A 19,250-nucleotide genomic window follows, 5' to 3' on the forward strand; every position below is an offset into this window, starting at 1 on the left:
AAGAAGGGACCGACATGGGCCCTGGGCATTTTATTACCAAATTAATTCAAAGTACTCCCCACCAGAAGTGTACAGCATCAGATGGAATGACTGTCCAAAGGAAACATCCACAGGTGGACAGCCAGAAAGCAGCGTTTTTCATCTTTCCCATATTCTAGGGTAATTACAGCTGCCTGGAATATGAGCCAGGCTTCCTCCTTAACATCCTAGTTGGGAACTGCTCTACGGAATTCTCTATTGGTGATATTAGCTACATCCAAGCTTGGAATTTGTGCAGGAACTTGCAACATGTGCCACACTGCTACATATTCTTTTGCAAAAGGCCTAAAATCAAAAATGGCTGGGGCCAAAATGGGCATCAAAGAGGATAAATTCTCCCAGCAGGGTCACCTGCCCCACAAAGCTGGATACTGGCTAGCTTACAATTTTTTTCTGAACTGACAATTATTTTTTTTTTAGCAGAAGCCTAAGGTCCATGAAGGAGAAAGGTTGGACACCATCAGAAGGAAGAGAATTTCACTAGTGCTATGCACTCAGTCCACTGAGGAGATCCAGCAGTCATGTGCATCTGTAAAGCAGCTTTGTCTGACAAGGCTGTTAGCCACCGGTGGAATACAGAAAAAAAAAAGGAAACCAACACTAGCGGTCAGTGGCTGATAAAGCAGCATCTTACTGAGATTTTTCCACCCAAAGGATCTTTCACAAAGTACAGTTTTGTACCTACCATAAATGTAGATGTTCAAGTGCTAATACAGCTGCAGTCATAACAGATGGGTTCTCCTGCCGTCAGGCGGGTCCTCGGTTGGCCGAATTCCAAAGTCTAGGTCCGGCGTCGGTTGTCGTCGCTTCTTCCCTGACGTCAGTGCGACAGGGGTATAAAAGAACCAGCAGACGCCATTTTATTCAGTTTTTCTTGCCCCAGATGTCAGGTGCCCCCAGAAGGAAGGCAATACATAAAATTATGTAATAATGCAATGCAATATAATCAAAGACCAGTAGTTGCAAGCAAATGCACCATAAAAGAACACCCCTAGAGGGGAAGGAGGGAGGGAAACCTGGACTGCAGCTGTATTAGCACTCGAACATCTACATTTATGGTAGGTACAAAACTGTACTATGTTCATCATGTATACAGCTGCAGTCATAACAGATGGGTAGAATCCCAAAGCTAAGAAAGGGGTGGTAGGCACTAGATGGAGCTAGGAGGAGCCAAAATGCCCTGCAAGACTGCAGTGACAAAGCCTGCTCTAGATTTGGAGTATAATGGTAGGTTGTAGTGCTTGGAGAAGGTATGCACAGAACTCCAAGTGGCTGCTTCTAAAATATGCTTGGTAGGAACTCCTCTGAGGAAGGCTGCAGAGGTGGCTGTGGCCCTGGTAGAATGAGTTCTAATGCATGTAGGTATAGTTTTGCCTTGAAAGGAATAGCAAAAGCGTATGCAGTGGGCTATCCATTTTGAGATTGTCTGTTTGGATATAGACTTTCCTTGAGCTCCTACCGCATAGGCCACAAAAAGCTGTTCTGATTTTCTGAAAGGTTTTGTTTTGTCCAGATAACGCAGTTGACTGTGGATGTCCAAGGAATGCAGTAATCTCTCCCCTTTGTTTTGAGGATTAGGATAAAAAGTAGGTAAATGTATGGCCTGATTTAAAGCTACCCTGGATACCACTTTAGGCATAAAGGACGGGTTGGTACGTAATGAAACTCTGTCCTGATGGAAGATGATAAAAGGCTGGACAGCCATAAGAGCCTGTAGTTCTGAAACTCTCTGAGCTGAAGTGATAGCCAGAAGGAAAGCTGTTTTCCAGGACAAATATTGTAAATCTGATGAGGCAGCTGGCTCAAAAGGAGGCAAAGTCAGTTTTTCCAGAATGAAATTAAGATCCCAAGCAGGTATTGGTTGTTTTCTTGGAGGTCTTAAATTCTTAGCCCCTCTGAGGAACTGTCTTAATAGAGGGTGAGAGAATAAAGGTGGATCAGTGTTGTATTCTGCAGAAATGGCTGAGGCATGGATTTTGATGGAGGAGAACGAAAGTCCACTGCTTAGCAGTTCAGCCAAATATTGTAGTATTTGAGGTAAATTCAGTTTTCCAGGGCACTGGCCCTTTTTCTCATTCCAAACACAAAACGTTTCCATTTTGCAGAGTAAGCTTTTCTAGTTGATGGCCTTCTGGCCTCCAAAATGACATCCTGCACCTCCTTGGAGAGCAGGGCCTGCTGCGATGCTAAGGAATCTTCCATGCGGCTAGATTGAGTGTTTTCAGCTGACTGTGAAGAGTTTTGAAGCTGTGCTGAGTCAGAAGAAGAGGCATTAGAGGCAGGGTCCATGGTGGGGAATGAGTCAGGCTCCTCAGGAGTGGGTACCAGTGTTGCCTTGGCCAGTCCGGAGCAATGAGGATCATCTTTGGTCTGTCTGCTCTGGTCTTCAATAGGACTTTGGGCAGCAGAGGAAGAGGTGGGAAGGCATAAACTGTCATTGATGTCCAACTGAAAGAGAGAGCGTCCACTCTCCAGGCCTTTGGATGGAAGAGCCTTGAGCAGAATTTTGTCAATTGGTGATTTTTGTGAGAGGCAAAGAGATCTATGTCTGGCCTTCCACATTCTTGGATTATTTCTGTAAAAACTTTTGGATGCAACTTCCATTCGTGTGGATCTGTCATATTCCTGCTTAGGTTGTCTGCCAGCGTGTTTTCCTTGCCTGGCAAGTACTGTGCTTGTAGTTCCATTTGTAAGTCCATGGGCATGTTCCAAAGTGACATGGCCAGTCTGCATAGGGGATAAGAATGTGTTCCTCCCTGCTTGTTTATGTACCACATAACTGTGGTGTTGTCTGTTCTTATCAATAGCTGACCTGGTTGTAGAAGGTCCTTGAAAGCTATAATAGCATTTATCACTGCTAGCATTTCTTTTTGATCGATGTGAAGGTGCTTTTCTTTTTGGGTCCATTTGCCCTGAATGCACCGGTCTGTATGTGCGCCCCCCAGGCGTAGTCTGAGGAGTCTGTTGTGATGACTTGATTTGCTTGAGGCTTGCTGATTGGAAGACCTGTGTTTGTTTGGCATGCTTGAGCCCACCACAGAAATTCCTTTCGCAGACATGGAATTAATGGTATTATTGTTTCCAAACTGTGGCTGTGTTGAGACCATATGTTTTTTAGGTACCATTGTAGTTCTCATATGCAGCTTTGCACATGGGATTAGTAAGATGCAAGATGCCATGAATCCCAGAGCCTGCAGGATTTTCCTTGCAGTCAGCCTGGTGCAATTTGCCAGTGTTCTGAAATATTGAATTAGTTGCCCCTGCTTCTCTGGCGTGAGGTAGGCCATCTGGGTGTTTGTGTCCAAATTGGCACCCAGGAAAATTATCTTCGTGAGGGTATTAGTCTTGATTTCTCTTTGTTGACTGTGTATCCTAGACAGTTTAATAATATTATTACATAAGCCAGATGTTTCAGAAGAATGTGCTTGCTGTCCGCTTGGATCAGGCAGTCGTCCAAATAAGGGTATATTTGTATCCCTTGAAGTCTGCAGTAGGCAATTACTGATGCCAGGCATTTCGTGAATACTCTGGGCGCAGTAGATAAACCAAAGGGCAATGCAGAGAATTGATAATGGGTTGAACCTGCAAGAAATCTGAGGTATCTTCTGCAATTTTGTCTGATTGGGACATGCAGGTATGCCTCCTTGAGGTCCAATGTTACCAGCCAAGACTCCTTGCCCAGCATGGGAAGACGTTGCTGTAGAGTGAGCATCTTGAATTTTGGTACAAGTAGGAATGTGTTTAGGATGGAAAGATCTAAAATCGGTCTCCAATCTTTTCCCGTCCTTGGCACCAGAAATAGCCTGGAATAAAAACCTTGACCTTGTTCGTGTGTAGGTACCTCTTGAATAGCTTTCATGTTTATAAGACCTGAAATTTGCTTTTGTGCCTCTGCCCTTTGTGTGGCAGGTTTGGCATGCCTTTCATTTTTGAAAGGGTATGAAAATGGAATTTGTAGCCTCTGTTTATAATGTCCAGGATCCATTTGTCCTTTGTGACAATATGCCAATTTTTTTAAGAATAGTGCCAGCTTTCCTCCTAAGGGGGGCTGCCATTGGAGACCTGGTTGGCATGCAAAGGGGAAGTCATTGGTTTTGCTTTCTGAAAGATTGCGAGTTGTCCTCACCACCTCTTTGTGTAGGAGCTTGCCATTGTCTGCCTCTGTACGAGCCTTGTGTTTGTCCTCTGCCCCTCGGGCGCCTGTATCTGCCTCTTTGGGGTCTGTCTGTGGCAGGAAAGGACCAGTTTTTGGAAGGCCAATTTCTACTAAAACGTGGGGGTTGGACCTGCAGAAATTCTTTCACAGTTTGCATTGATTTAGCCTTTTCCTCCATTTTCCGTAATACTTCCTCAGCATTTGCCCCAAATAGTACATCCTTTTGAAGAGGGGTGTCTAGTAATTTAGCTTTGACATGATCAGGCAAGGCTTGTTCCTTGAGCCAGGCATGCCTACGTATGACTGAGCCTGTAACAGCAGCTCTACATGAGGCCTCTAGAGCATCAAAACCACATTGTAAGGTATGTTTACCCACTTGTTCTGCACTATGCATCAAATCCTGCAACTCCTTCATGTCTGGTTGTTCAGGTTGTGACATTTTACTTTTCAATTGAGATAACAGAAACTGTTGGTATTTTAGCATATGAAACTGACAGTTTAAGGCCCTCATGGATAAGGTAGCAGAGGTATATACCTTCTTTCCCCACCTTTCTAAGGATCTGGAATCTCTCTCAGAAGGCAAAGGGTTTTTGGTAATGGAGGCCTTAACTCCCTTGGGCCCCTGAGAGATTGTTTCTAGGTCAGCAGCATGGCTTTTGTATAGAAATTGGTGTAAGTCAGGAACCCTGTAATACCTGTCAGGCTTAACTGGAGCTGGAGGAAGAGAATCCGGGTTAAGGCAGGCCTCCGAGTAAACATCATCTAGGATGTCCCGGACAGGAGGTATAGCCAGAGGCCTGTGCTGGGATAACAAAAGAAATTCCCCGAGCCATTTCTTGGAATCTGAATAATCCTGGCCTTCCCAGTGGAAGTGTTCCCTTAAGGTATGCAGAGTTTCACCAAATGAGTAATCCTCAGGGGGGGATACAGAAGGAATAGATTCCTCTGCATCAGAGTCTACAAAAGCGGAGTAAGACTGTTCCTGATAATCAGAGTGCTCTGAAATAATGGCGCCCTGATCAGAAAAGGGGGAATCTTCCTCCACTCTAGGTCTTTTGTCCGGAGGTGGCTGAGAACCTCTGATTAGAGTAATTAAATCCTCAACCATTTTAAGCATCTGTTTCTTAGGCATGGGGCCTGGAGATGGGCCCTGTGTAGCTGGTCTCTTAGGGTGCATGGTAGCTTTAGACTTGGTGAAAGCCTTGATGGAGAAAGAAGAGGAAGGTCTGAAGACACCTTGAGTGGAGGTGGACCTGTCCACATTCTGTGTTTCAACGCCAAGCGTGGCTTCGGTATCTGTAGTCAAGGTGTGGGCCGAGGAGCCTGCGACAGGAGACACCGCCAAAGATGTGTCGTCAGTAATCAGGGGCTGCGTAGGCGCCTCGCTGAGAACCGGACCACGTATAGTCGGCTTAGGCGTGGTGTCGGTAGAGCCCGCGGACCTCGAGTGTCGGTCCTTGTCTCTGCATTTTTTTAGACAAAACCGGAGTCTGAGTATTCGACGACATAGTATAGTTAAATGCTTTTCCAAAATAATGCTGGGCGAACTCCGCCCGACGCTTAATACTGCATTTGTTGAACACGTCGTGGTCTGGGCCTAAACAAGGTATACAGAGGGAATGGAAATCCTTATGCGGTATTTGCTTCCCACAAGAAATGCAATTATTAACTTTGTCTGATATCGGTCTGAGGCAAGAAAAAGTTTCCCCAATGGGGTACTTAGCTTTTAAGAAGACTTGGATTCCAAATTTTTCGTAATCTCAGGAGCTGGCAGACCGGCACTTGCGAACTGCTTCTGCTTCGGGCACCGCGCGGCAAGAAAGACCGAAGAAAATGGTGTCGGCTGGTCCTTTTATACCCCTGTCGCACTGACGTCAGGGAAGAAGCGACGACAACCGACGCCGGACCTAGACTTTGGAATTCGGCCGACCTAGGACCCGCCTGACGGCAGGAGAACCCATCTGTTATGACTGCAGCTGTATGCACGATGAACATCTAACTGTTTTAGCTCGTCTATTTTATGACCTCATTCTGACTTGCAGTTGCAAGTGTGAAAAGCTCCTTATAAATGGGAGGGATGGACTTCATTGGCCTATGGTCAGATGCTTTCTATGTTTGGCAAAAGCCCGAAGGCTTCTGACCCTGCAAAGTAGGGTTTTCTTGCCAAGTGTGCAGTGCTCACAATGGATGCTTTTCAATGAAGCAGAAAAGGATTATAGTGATAGTCCAGAGGACTCTGCCTCCCACACACTTTGTAATCATTTCTGCAGACAGTCTCACAAAAAAGCTGGGCAAAATCAAACAAAAAAGCCACTCATTATAAATGATCTCAAAATTAATAAAACAAAAATCTCTGAGAGCATTTATTGTAGTAAAGGATGCTTAAAGGAAACCGGGCAGACTAAGCACTCTGTACAACGAAAACATGGTGTAGGCTTCTCTCAGTTGTCTACCAAATGTTCCACGCAAGTTCTTAGCACAAGGAGGATTCGAGCCCCATGACAAAGGCTCTGAAAGTCAGGCCAGATGATTGGATACCCACCTGAAGCTAATTACTAAGCAAGTCAAATGGTACTTCAACAGTAATGATCCATGTGCAACACATCTGAGGCAATGCCTTGTCAGAGCTGCAAACAAACTTACCTCAGAAATTGTTTCCCCTGTGCGTGCCACCTTTTCAGCCTCTCCAATTAGAACTCGTAATGCAGCATCGGCTGCTTCCTGTTTTGCTTGTTTTTTACTACTTGCTGTTACTGATGGAAACCATCTGCCACCAACCTTTGCCTGGTAAACAAATCTGTAACAAACAAATGCAACATTACAAATTAGGTTTTCATTATTTTCAGATACTAGAACCATCATGGCTAAATTTCTCCAAGTGAATGACTTCAGCAATGTATTAATGCGTTTTTGCAAAAATCTTTGTCTTAAGATTTAGCTTCTTGAATTTGAAGTGTACAACAGAAAGTACAGTCGTGTACACTTACCATAAATGTAGATGTTAGAGCGTATTCACTGTTGCAGTCATTACATTTGGGTAATCCTGCTGGCAGGTTGCCCTCAGTCGGCCTGAATTCCAAAGTCCTGGGTCCTGTGTCAGCTGCTGTCGCCCCTTCCCTGACGTCAGGGGTATAAAAGATGCGACCAATGTCATTTTCTTTAGCTTTTCTTGCCCCAGATGTCAGGTGCCCCCTAAAAGAGTAGTCAAAATTTGTATAAACTTCACCTTCATCTACAAGCAAATACACCACATAGGTTGTATAAATCAGAGAAGGAAAGATAGCTTCCATCAGAAGAAAGGGGGATGGCGGGTGGGTAACCTGGACTGCAACAGTGAATACACTCTAACATCTACATTTATGGTAAGTATACACAACTGTACTATGTTCTTCGTGTTTCACTGTTGCAGTCATTACATTTGGGTAGAGTCCCAAAGCTATGGTTGGGAGGCTGGAGCTAAGCCACGTTAGGAGTGGCTATGAGGCCCTGCAGAACTGCAGTGGCAAAGCCTGCCCTGGATTTAGAGTAGAGTGGCAAATGATAGTGCTTTGTAAAGGTGAGCACTGAACTCCAAGTAGCAGCCTCTAAAATGTCCTTGGTTGGTACTCCCCTGAGAAAGGCTACTGAAGTGGCTGCAGCTCTGGTTGAATGTGGCCCAATGCCCTTAGGCACTGTCTTGCTATGGTGTAAGTAGCACAAACAAATGCAGTGGCCTATCCACTTTGAAATAGTTTTCTTTGAGATAGCCTTTCCTTGTGATCCTGCAGCATATGCCACTAGTAATTGCTCTGTCTTTCTGAAAACTTTGGTTCTATCCAAGTAGAATCTAAGCTGTCTGTGTACGTCCAAAGAATGCCAAATTCTCTCCCCCTTGTTCTGTGTATTTGGATAAAAAGTTGGCAGATGAACAGTTTGGTTAAGAGCCACACTGGACACCACCTTAGGCATAAATGATGAGTTTGTCCTCAGAGAGACCCTGTCTGGATAAAAAATGATAAAAGGTTCCACAGCCACGAGTGCCTGTAGCTCTGAAACTCATCTTGCAGAAGTTATTGCTAGGAGCAGAGCTGTCTTCCAAGATAAAAACTTTATATCAGCAGTAGCAGCTGGCTCAAAAGGAGGCAGGGTGAGTTTTTCCAAGACATAGTTGAGGTCCCATGCAAGCACTGGTGATCTCCTTGTAGGCCTTTCATTTTTGGCTCCGCTTTAATAAGGGATGAAAAAAGATTGGTGGCTCTGTATTGTAATGAGCCGAAATGGCAGAGGTATGAATTTTAATAGATGAAAAAGATAGGCCTTTGTCCAGCATCTCAGTTAAGTATTGTAAAATCGGAGGAATATTTGGCACAGCTGTATCAGTTCCTTGTGCCTGGTTCCAAGCACAGAATCTCTTCCATTTTCCAGCATAAGATTTTCTAGTACTAGGCCTTCTGGCCTCCAAAATGACATCCATCACAGCTTTACTGAAAGGTGTGTTTTGCATGACTAAATTATCTGCCATGCTGCCAGGTTTAAAGTCCTGAGTTGGCTGTGCAGGATCTGATTGTTTTGCTGGGACAGTAGATGAGGTATTTGAGGTAAAGTCCAAGCTGGGCATTGAGACAAGTTCTTTAGGATTGGAAACCAGTACTAGCGGGGCCAGTCTGGGGCAATCAGTATCATTTTTGGCTTCTCCTGTCTGACCTTTAAGAGTACCTTGGGGAGGAGAGGCAGTGGGGGAAAGGCCTATACAGATAGGTTTTTCCAGCTTAAAGACAGGGCGTCCACTTTCCATGCTTGTCTGTGATAAGTCCTTGTGCAGAATCTTTTTAAGTTGGTAGTTGTGGGGGGAGGCAAATAGATCTATGTCCGGGCATCCCCATTTCCTTGTTATCATGCTGAAGTCTTGTGGATCCAACTGCCACTCTCTGAGATCCATGAGGTTTCTGCTTAGTCAACCAGAGTAATTTTCCTTCCTGGCAGGAATTGTGCCTGCAGATGTACTTGGTAAGTTAATGATGTGTCCCACAAAGTCAAGGTTAGTCTGCAAAGGAGGTAAGAATGTGTGCCCCCCCTGCTTGTTTATATACCACAGGACTGTGGTGTTGTCTGTCTCTATCAGTAGTTGTCCCAGATGAAGTAGGTCCTTGAAGGCTGTCAGGGCATTCTGAACAGCTAGCATCACTTTTTGATTGATATGTAGATGCATTTGGGTTGAGGACCATGTGCCCTGAATACATCTTCCTGCCAAGTGGCCCCCCAGGCATAATTTGATGCATCCGTTGTTAGTGTCTGCCTGGCTGGGGGTAATGTGAATGGCTGTCCCTTGTTTTGGTGACAAGCTTTTGCCCACCATCGAAACTCCTGTTGTAGGCAGGGAATGTGAGTAATCATTGTTTCCAGGCTGTGGCAATGTTGAGTCCAAACACTTTTTAGGTACCACTGAAGTTTCCTCATATGCAGTCTTACATATGGAATTAGTAGGATGCAGGATGCCATGAAGCCCAAAGCCTGCAGAATTTTTCTTGCAGATAACTGGGCCTTTGTTGCCAAAAGTTAGTTGCCTTTGTCTGGCATGAGATAAGCCATCTGGGCAGTTGCATTTAAGCTTCCACCCAGGAATATTATCTCTTGAGAGAGTACTAGTTTTGATTTCTTTTCGTTGACTGTGTACCCTAGGCATGTTAGAAGTCTTTTCACAAACGCCAGATGCTGTAGAAGAATGTCCTTGTTCTCTGCTTGAATTAGACAGTCGTCCAAGTAAGGATATATTTGTATTTCTCTTTGTCTGCAGAATGCAATTACTGGTGCGAAGCACTTTGTAAAGACCCTGGGTGCAGTAGATAAGCCAAAGGGCAGTGCAGAGAATTGGTAATGCATTGAGCCAGTGCTGAATCTGAGGTATCTTCTGCAGAATTGTCCGATTGGGACATGCAGGTATGCTTCTCTTAGGTCTAGAGTCACGAGCCAAGTGTTCTTGCCCAGCATGGGCAGAAGCTGCTGCAAAGTCAACATCTTGAATTTTGGTATAGCCAGGAATGTTCAGAATAGATAGGTCCAGTACTGTCTCCAGACCTTGTCCTTTCTGGGTACCAAGAACGGTCTTGAGTAAACTCCTTGTCCCTGCTCTTGCTCCGATACTTGTTGAATGCCCCCCCCCCCCATGTCCATGAGGGATGAGACTTGTTTTTGTGCCTCTGCCCATTTTTTTTGGCAGATCTGGCCAGCCGTTTGCCTTTGGCAGGGAATGGAAATGGAACTTGTAGCCTTGTGACACGATATTTAGAACCTACTTGTCATGGGTTATAATGTGCCAATTTTGAGAAAAAAGTGCTAATTTTCCCCCTAAGGGTGCTGCCAGGGGATAAGTGCTTGGTGCAGGTAGGGGGAAGTCATTGGGACTGTTTCCTGTATGGTTGCGATTCGTGTTCTCCAACTTTGGAGATAGAAGCACGCCATTGCTTTGACCTGTATGAACCTTGCACCTGGGATCTGCCTCTAGGGCGTCTTGATCTGCCCCTTTGAGGTCTATCTGACACAGGAAAGGACCAATTCATTGTAGGCCAGTGTCTACTAAACCTAGTTGGCTTTACTTGTAAAAAAATCTTTGACAGCTTGCATAGATTTAGCTTTGTCCTCCATTTTCTTTAACACCTCCTCTGCCTTAACACCAAACAAAGTATCATGCTGTAAAGGTACATCTAATAATTTAACTTTGACATGATCAGGCAGACTTTGTTCCTTTAACCAAGCATGCCCCCTAATTACAGAACCCGTAACTGCGGCCCTGCAGGAGGCCTCCAAAGAATCGAAATCACAGTGCAAAGTATGCTTTCCAACTTGTTCAGCTGCATGCAATAAATCCTGCATTTCCTTGTTTTCTGCACATTCAGAGTTTAATAACATTTTCTGTTTCAGCAATGCCATGACATGTTGTTGATATTTGAGCATATGAAACTGACAGTTCAAGGCCGTTATAGCCAAGGTAGCAGATGTGTAAACCTTTTTTCCCCATCTATCCTGTGCCCTAGAATCTCTGTCAGAGGGGGTAGAGTTTTTTTTTCAGCGGAAGCCTCAACTCCTTTGGGACCCTGTGAAATAGTTTCTGGGTCTGCAGCAGGGTTTTTAAAAAGGAATTTATGAGAGTCAGGAACCCTGTAATATCTGTCAAGCTTAACAGGAGCTGGAGGTAAGGATTGAGGGGTAAGACTAGACTCCGAAAACACATCTACAATGTTTAACACAGGTGGAATGGCTAGTGGCCTGTGCTGAGGTAGTAAAGAAATCCCCAAGCCTCTTTTTAGATTCTGAAAAATCTTGGCTCTCCCAGTGGAAATGCTCCCTCATGGTATGCAAGATTTCCCCAAAAGAATAGTCCTCTGGAGGAGAAGCTGAAGGTATAGATTTCTTCAGCATCAGAATCTTCATAGGGTGGAAGAGAATATTCCTGATCATAAGAGGAATCAGAAGAAATAGAAACCTGATCTGAAGATTCATAGTCAGTCTTTTGCCTAGGTCTCTTATCAGGAGGGGGATGTGAACCCATGATCAAGGTAATTAAGTCTTCGGCCATTTTGAGCATCTGTTTTTTGGGCATAGAGGCCTGTCCACGTGGCTCTTGAGTTTGTTTCTTTGCTTTAGAAGGTGCTTTACCCTTTGAAGCCTAGGTTGGTTTAATGTATAGATGTTTAGGTCTGAATACACCCTCAAAAGCCTGCGCCTGCTCAGCGGCTCTGGACCCATCTAAAGGAAAAGTATCAGAGGCTCCAACTACCTCGAGTTACCAGCTGCATGGCCGACTCCACGTGGGAGTCGGGAGTGGCCTGTGACTCTAAAGTAGCAGGCGTCAGGGGCTGCGAAAGCACCTCACGGCGAACCGGCGACTGGCTTAGGAGAAGCTTTATCGTCGGTTTTTGGCCTCTGTTGTCTCTCTCTCTCTCCTTTTCTTTGTGAACTCCGGTAGTCGGATGGCTATCAGACGACATTTCTGGATAATTAAACTGGCATCCAAAATAGTTTAAAGCAAAATCATACAGACGCTTAATAGTGTGCTGGTTAAATCTAGCACAAAAACGACAACCAGAAACGCTGTGATCAGGCCATAGCCAAGGAATACAGAAAGAATGAAAGTCCTTATGAGGTATTTGCTTTCCACAAGAAATACAATTATTAACTTTTTCTGACATCGGTCTGGAGCAAGAAAAAAGTTTCCCCAACAGGGTATTTAGCTTTATTGAAGACTTCAGATCTGAAACTCGAACACGAAAATCTCAGGAGTCGGCCGACCGGCACTTGCGAACTGCTTCTGCTTGGGCACCGCGCGGCAAGAAAGACTAAAGAAAATGGGGTTGGCCGCATCTTTTATACCTCTGACGACCTGATGTCAGGGAAGGGGCGACAGCAGCCGATGCAGGACCCAGGACTTTGGAATTCAGGTCGACTGAGGGCAATCTGCCAGGATTACCCAAATGTAATGACTGCAACAGTGAAACACGACAAACATCTGTTCATTGTAATCTCCTGCATCACATGTACAGAATAGTTAGATGTTGTTCTCTTCCATGTTGCAGCATTCTTACTGTGGGTTCCTCTGCCTCGGGTGACCCGAATGTCGGCTCCTATGCAAAAGCTCAAGCCTGGTTGCTGTTAGTGCATGGGACGTCACACGCAGGGCCATAAACCAGGCATTAAATGTGACGTCTGCATGCACAGACCTCAGAACCGACTGCCCAGTCAGACAGTAGACTAGGCAGTGCCAATGATGTCCTCCAGACAGGTGAAATTCAACTAATTGACCAGTCTGACCACAGTCTAGGTAGTGCCCAATGATGCCCTCTAGACAAGTGAATGTAATGAGGGGGAAAATAGGTGACAGGGAAGGCATACTGCAGCATGAAAGAGAAGAACATCTATGGTTATGGTAAGATTTTACACAACTATTCTATGTCCTTCTGTTCGCATGTTGCAGTATTCTTACTGTGGGAAAGTACCAGAGCTTAAGTAGAAGGAAGGGTGGAGAACAAGTAGCAGATTCTAAGAATCCCTGCATAATTGCCCTTGCAAACCCTGCTCTGGCAATATGGTCCAGTTTGTAATGTTTGGTGAAGGAATGTACAGAGGACCAGGTGGCTACCCTCAAGGATGGAAGCTGTGTCCAAGCCTTTGAGGAAGGCCCCAGAAGAAGCTACGGCTCTTGTACAGTGTGCTTGACTCCATGAGGTAACTGTTTCCCATGGTAGGTATAGCAGAAGCAGATAGTTTTCCTTATCCAGCAGATGTTTTGTTTGGATACTGCCTTGCCCAGGGGCCCTGGGATAGCAGGACACAAAGAGCTGATTAGAGTTTTCTGATGGTCTTACTTTTGTCCAAATAGATAGAACCTTAGTGTGGACATCAAGGGAGTGTAGTATTCGCTTACTGTCATTTTTAGGAGATGGAAAGAAGGTGGGTAAGTGAATGGACCGATTTAATGATAGGTCACTGACCACTTTGGGCATGAAGGACGGGTCGGTGCGCAGGGTCATCCTATCCTTGTGGAAGATCGTGTAGAGTGGAGATGCCATAAGTGCAAGTAATTCTGAAACCCTTCTGGCTGAAGTAAGGGCTAGCAGTAAGACTGTTTTCCATGTGCACATCTGTAGGGAGGCAGAGCTGGCTGGCTCGAATGGGGCAAGTGCAAATTTTTCTAGAACACAATTTAGGTCCCAAGGTGGCAGTATAGGCTTCTTTGGTGGCCTAATGTGCAGGACAGCCTTTAGGGATAGTTTAACATCCAATCTGGAGAGTAGAGGGGGGGGTCCAGAGGTAAGAAGGCAGAGATAGCAGATAAATACACCTTCACTGAAGAATATGACAGGTCTGATTTTTATGAGTTCACACACATGTTAAGACTACGGGAACATCTGCTTGAAAGGGGTCCCTATGCCTTTGGAGAAACCATATGGAGAACCTCTCCCATTTGGAAACATAGGATCTCTTGATATTGGGTTTCCTGGTCTCCTGCAGGATAGATGGCATGTCCTCAGTGTATCTGTGTCTGAAAGTAATTAAAAGTTGATCACCCAGAGGATTAAGAAAAGTATTTCCAGGTGGGCTGAATGAGAGATCCCTTCTGTTGTGTGAGTAGGTCCATCTCGTGAGGCAACTTGTGACTGCCCTTGGCAAGAGATAGAAGTAGTCGGAATCAATGCTGCCTTGGCCAATAGGGAGTCACCAGCAAGATTTTTGGCATGTCCCACCTGATTTTTAGGAGGACTTTCTGAATAAGAGGGAAGGTAGGGAAAGCATACAGAAAGTCCCTTCCATGAGACGGTGAAGGCGTCTACTCTCCAAGCTAGTGAAGAGGGATCCTTGGCACAAAATGTTTTCAGCTGTCTGTTCTGAAGGGGGGGGGGATAAATCTATTTGAGGTGTGCCCCATTGGTGGACAACGTCTAGGAATACATCTCTGTGCAACATCCACTCATGATGCAGAGGGAATGATCTGCTGAGTATTCGTCTGATGGTTGTCCTGGGATGGGTGTAGACTGCCTGCAGTAAAATGTTGTTCAGAGAGGCTAATTCCCAAGCTTGCATTGCTAGCCTGCAGAGCAGGTAAGACCTGGTCCCCCCAGTTTGTTGATGTACCACATTACACTGGTATTGTCTGTGAAGATTTGTAAGGGGCCTGGCTGCATGAGAGGGAGAAAAGGCCTGCAGTAATTTCCCTTACATTGATGTGCTTTTTCTGGATGGATGGCTTCCATAGGGCTTGTACCTTGAGGCCATTCATGGCTGCTCCCCAGCCTAGATTTGAGGCAGCTGTATGCATTAGTTGAGTTGGCGTGGTGGGCTGCAGCGGTAGGCCTTGGTTTAGTTGTACCTGCTGAATCCACCACTTAAATTCTGTCTTTAGGCATGGAAGGAAGGGTAACAAAGTCCAGTGGGTAGCTGTGTTGAGACCACACATTCTTCAGGTACCACTGTAACTTCCTCATGTGCAACTTGGCTAATGGCAGCATAGTGATGGTGGCAGCCATTAGTCCTAGGAGGTGCATGAATTGCCTGGCTAACAGACAGTTGATTAGAAGGTCCTGGAAGTTGCTGACCAGGGAGGTTACCTTGTCCTGAGGGAGGAAGGCCTTTATCAGGTCGGTCCTTTTCCTGCAACCCAGCACGGTTTTATCCTGTGCTGGGGAGAGGGATGATTTGGTGAGGTTGATTGTGAATCCTAACCTCTGGAGCAATGACATGGAGAAGAGCAGATGATTTCTAAGTGTGTCTTCCCCTTCTGCAAAAATGAGGATGTCTAGCTAAGGGTACATATGAATGCCCTAGGTCCTGCAGTAGGCTATAGCTGGGGCTAGGCACTTTGTGAAGACTTTTGGTGCAGTGGATAAACCAAAAGGCAAGAAATTAAAATTGAAGGTGTGAACTGGGTCCAGTAAAGCATAGGTACTTCCTGTGGTTAGGGATGTGGAAGTAAGCCTCGTTCAAGTCCACAGTGGCCATGAAAGCTTTAGGTGACAAAAGTGGAAGCAGATTTTGAAGGGATAGCATTCTGAAGGAAGGGACCTTCGGAAAAAGGTTTAAGAAGGATAAGTCCAGGATGGGCCTTCAAGGGCCGTCCTTTTTTGGTACCAGGAATAACCTGAAGTAGAATCCTTTTCCTTCTTGGCCTGGGGGAAATGGGTTCTATAGTTCCCTGAGCAAGAGGGTCCTGGATAATCTGTGAGAATAGGTGTAGTTGTTTCTTGCGGGGGAAGGGTATGCCTAGTGGAATGGGGTTTTCCTGCCAAGACAGGAAGTATCCTTTTTCCACTATTGCCAGGACCCAGGGGTCTGAAGCGACTTCTTCCCAGAGGGGAAGACGGTGAGAGAGATGGGATGAGTGGCGAAGGTGGCAATGGAGTGTCTGGCTACCTGAGATACCAGCGATAGCTTAGGTGCTATTTGTGTCTTGTTTAGAGAATCAGGCAACGAGGACAGTAAGGATGAAGCCTGTGATACCAAATGAAGGGCATATTTGACCATGTGGGTCTGAATTAACTGCCCTAAATGCTACAGTGGAAGACTTGTACATTTTCTCCAGCCTGTCCATTACCTTGCTATCCTTGTCTGAAGCCAAGAGTGATGAGGAAGGAATGAGTCTTGACTGTGTCAGGGGCCACAGCTACAACTGCAGGGTTCGCCAAAGGGTGCTTTACAAGAAATTTGTGCTCATCAGGGACCTTATGAAAACAGTCAGGTCTCCTGAGAGCAGGAGGTTGTGAATCAGGATTCTTTGAGGCTGATGCAAATGCACCCAGGTATGCTGGACTCACTGGGGGGAATGGCTGATTGGGAGGGTGATTCTACATGCAGCAGCTCAAAATACCTTTTTTGAATTTCAGTCATCTGAGTTTTAAACCATTTAAAGTACTCTCTCATTTTAGTAGCAGTTTCTCCAAATGTAATATCCTTTGGGGGGGGGGTCTCCCTCAATGGAATCTTCATCTGGGGAGTAGTAATCCAAGAGGAGTAAGTAACGGACTCATCAGAGCAGGAGGCGGCCTCTTCCTCCTGGTAGAAGATAGGAGGGATAGAGGTAGCTGAGGCTGGCCTGAGGCTTAGCACAGACAATGTGGATGTTGTGGATGCCAAGGGCTATGAAGGCCTGTAGCAAAGACTGTGAAAAAGACTGCCAGTCAGGTTGTTCCTCAGAAGGAGCAGATAAATGCGTAGTCTTTTGATTCTTTTTTAGAGGAGTTGATTTGGGAGAAGAAGAGGGCCTTGTTTCAGGGATCTGGCCTATGAGTGAGGATTCGGAATACTGGATCACGGATGGTCCTCCGGTGGAGCCTGGTTCCCCCTCGACTTCGGCAGAAGACTTCAGAATAACCTCTGAAGACTTGCCTACCGGTACTTCGGAAGCAGTTTCCTCAGGGGTAGTCGCTGAAGGTGCCAGTTCTAGCGGATGTCCCTCAACCCCTATATCGGCAGTTGGTGAGGCATCAGACAATGAAGGGGCAGAAGTGGTAGGCCTAGAAACTTTGGCCCTCTTTTTAGGCAGTTTCACCTGGGTGGCAGACTCTGGCTTCATTCGTAAAGCTAGCCTTTTCAGCTCTGGTTTCTCTAGGTATAAACTGAGGGCAGCCAGACGACTTCTGAGAGTTTTGGGAACAGACTGGCAGATGCTATAGGAGGTATGGTTATGTTCCCAGCCTAAACTGAACAAGCAAAGTTCATGGGAGTCCGTGTGAAATTTGACATCTGCGTCTACATTTCCCCTTCCTAGCTGACATCGGCTAAGGAAACCGGCAGCAACCTAAGCTCAAGCAAAGACAATAATAAGATTTCCCCAACAGGGTACTTAACTTTAGATGTCTTGAAGTGGAACGAAGTGATCAATCCGACGTTCGACTGCGGCAGAAAAGTTCTGGGGTCTGTGCGTGCAGATGTCACATTTAAGACCCTGGTTTATGGCCCTGCATGTGACATTCCATGCACTAGCAGCAACCAGGCTTAAGCTTTTGCATAGGAGCAAACGTTTGGGTCGCCTGAGGTAGAGGATCCCACAGTAAGAATACTGTAATATGAGAATAGGAGGACAACCTGCATTTCAGACAATCCTAAATAGAGTCAGAACCACTTATCTGATGGGCAAAAGCATAAAGGGTTGACAAAAGTACTCATCATAAACGTAGACCTTCAAGGAAGAGGTGCTTGCTGCATTAAATATAGGTATACTACTACTCAATGACATTTATATTGCCTGACACATTAATCAGTCAAAGCCTGAGTTACCTGCATAAAATTAGTAATGTAGAAGCTTTCCCGTTTTAGAGTAACTGTGCAAAAAAGTTAAGCTGACAGGACTATGCAACAAAGAAGGGATAGCCCTTAAAGTCACCAGTACTATGGAAAACTGTATAGTGTTTAGTGTGCTTCAAAGCCTACAATTAAGATGCACAGGCCCTAACTTTTTTCCTAAAAAAGGAGGGAAGGGAACTTTCTCAATCTAATGACTGGGAAAAAGACAAGGCAGCTTACACAATGTTCTGAGATGGCTATTGTTTACTTGCTAGTTTATGCGAGTTGAGTGCTTTAACTACACCACTCTTTCTTAGCTGTATATGCTTACAAACTGTCTCCACTCTGAAGAGCGAGATGAGAGTAACAAAACAAGCTTCTTCCAATACTCAAAATCCTGCAATACCCAACTTCCAACTGTATACTAGTTTATCTCTGTTGTTAATGAGACCCTTCCCCTGCTGCGAACAACTGCTTGGATCAGACAATCGCCCAAATAAGGGTAAATTTGTATCCCTTGAAGTCTGCAGTAGGCAATTACTGATGCCAGGCATTTCGTGAATACTCTGGGCGCAGTAAACATTTAAAGGTGCAAGCACCATCAATAGTGTAAACTTTTTATACAGAATTCTGCAGGCTGCAGTGAAACAGCAGTCAACTCACTCACCAGCTCAGAAGATTTCCTTCACAGCAAACTTGAATTTCTTTTTTTTTGTTTAAGACCCTATTCATTCTGTACATGATTAGACTAATTAGCTGCTGCAAGTAATACAGCAGATGCCCAGAACACTACCCAGCCACCCAAAGGGCTAAAGCACTGTCCCACTTCCATTAATCTTCACAAACTACTGCCCCGTAAAGGTGCAAACAAATTTCATTACCAACAAACTTGAACCTTACTCATGTACTCCCAACACTAACAGGCAATAAATGCAAATATGTTTAGCAATTACAAATTCACTCAGTTAACGCAACTATCCATACAACTAACGCCCTAAAATATTCCCACTCCTTAAGTAAATGTGTCCTACAAAAATCCGCTTTCCCTCCTTTGCACCTTTTCCTCATATCCATATTTTGCTGTCCAAATTTTAACAACTCAACTCATTCTATCTATAATTATAATAGCCCCTCCAATAATGATCCTCCCTTAAACTTGCAAAGGACCTCAGCCACACCTACCTAGCCTTGGAGAAGGGGCAAACTGTACATAAGCATCCAAACAAATGTTCTCCAGTAGGCTATTAATGTACAAGTAATGCCTGCTGAAAAACGAGTCGGCTGCTTCATGGCAGCATATCAAGCT

The 19,250-nt window shown here is 45.2% G+C and overlaps 1 protein-coding gene across 1 annotated transcript in view; it reads right to left on the reverse strand.

The window, feature by feature from the left end:
- The window catches only part of ADAR (adenosine deaminase RNA specific), a gene marked incomplete in the record, with an annotated part of 1,768,745 nt that overhangs the window by 1,101,560 nt on the left and 647,935 nt on the right, over nucleotides 1–19,250 (reverse strand). The window contains 1 exon segment of the mRNA XM_044079403.1: nucleotides 6,839–6,992. Within this exon segment, the coding sequence (XP_043935338.1) occupies nucleotides 6,839–6,992 (154 nt within the window).

The sequence above is a fragment of the Protopterus annectens genome, chromosome 8.part0 (genome assembly GCF_019279795.1).
Source record: "Protopterus annectens isolate FY-2018-M chromosome 8.part0, PAN1.0, whole genome shotgun sequence".
NCBI lineage: Eukaryota > Metazoa > Chordata > Ceratodontiformes > Protopteridae > Protopterus > Protopterus annectens.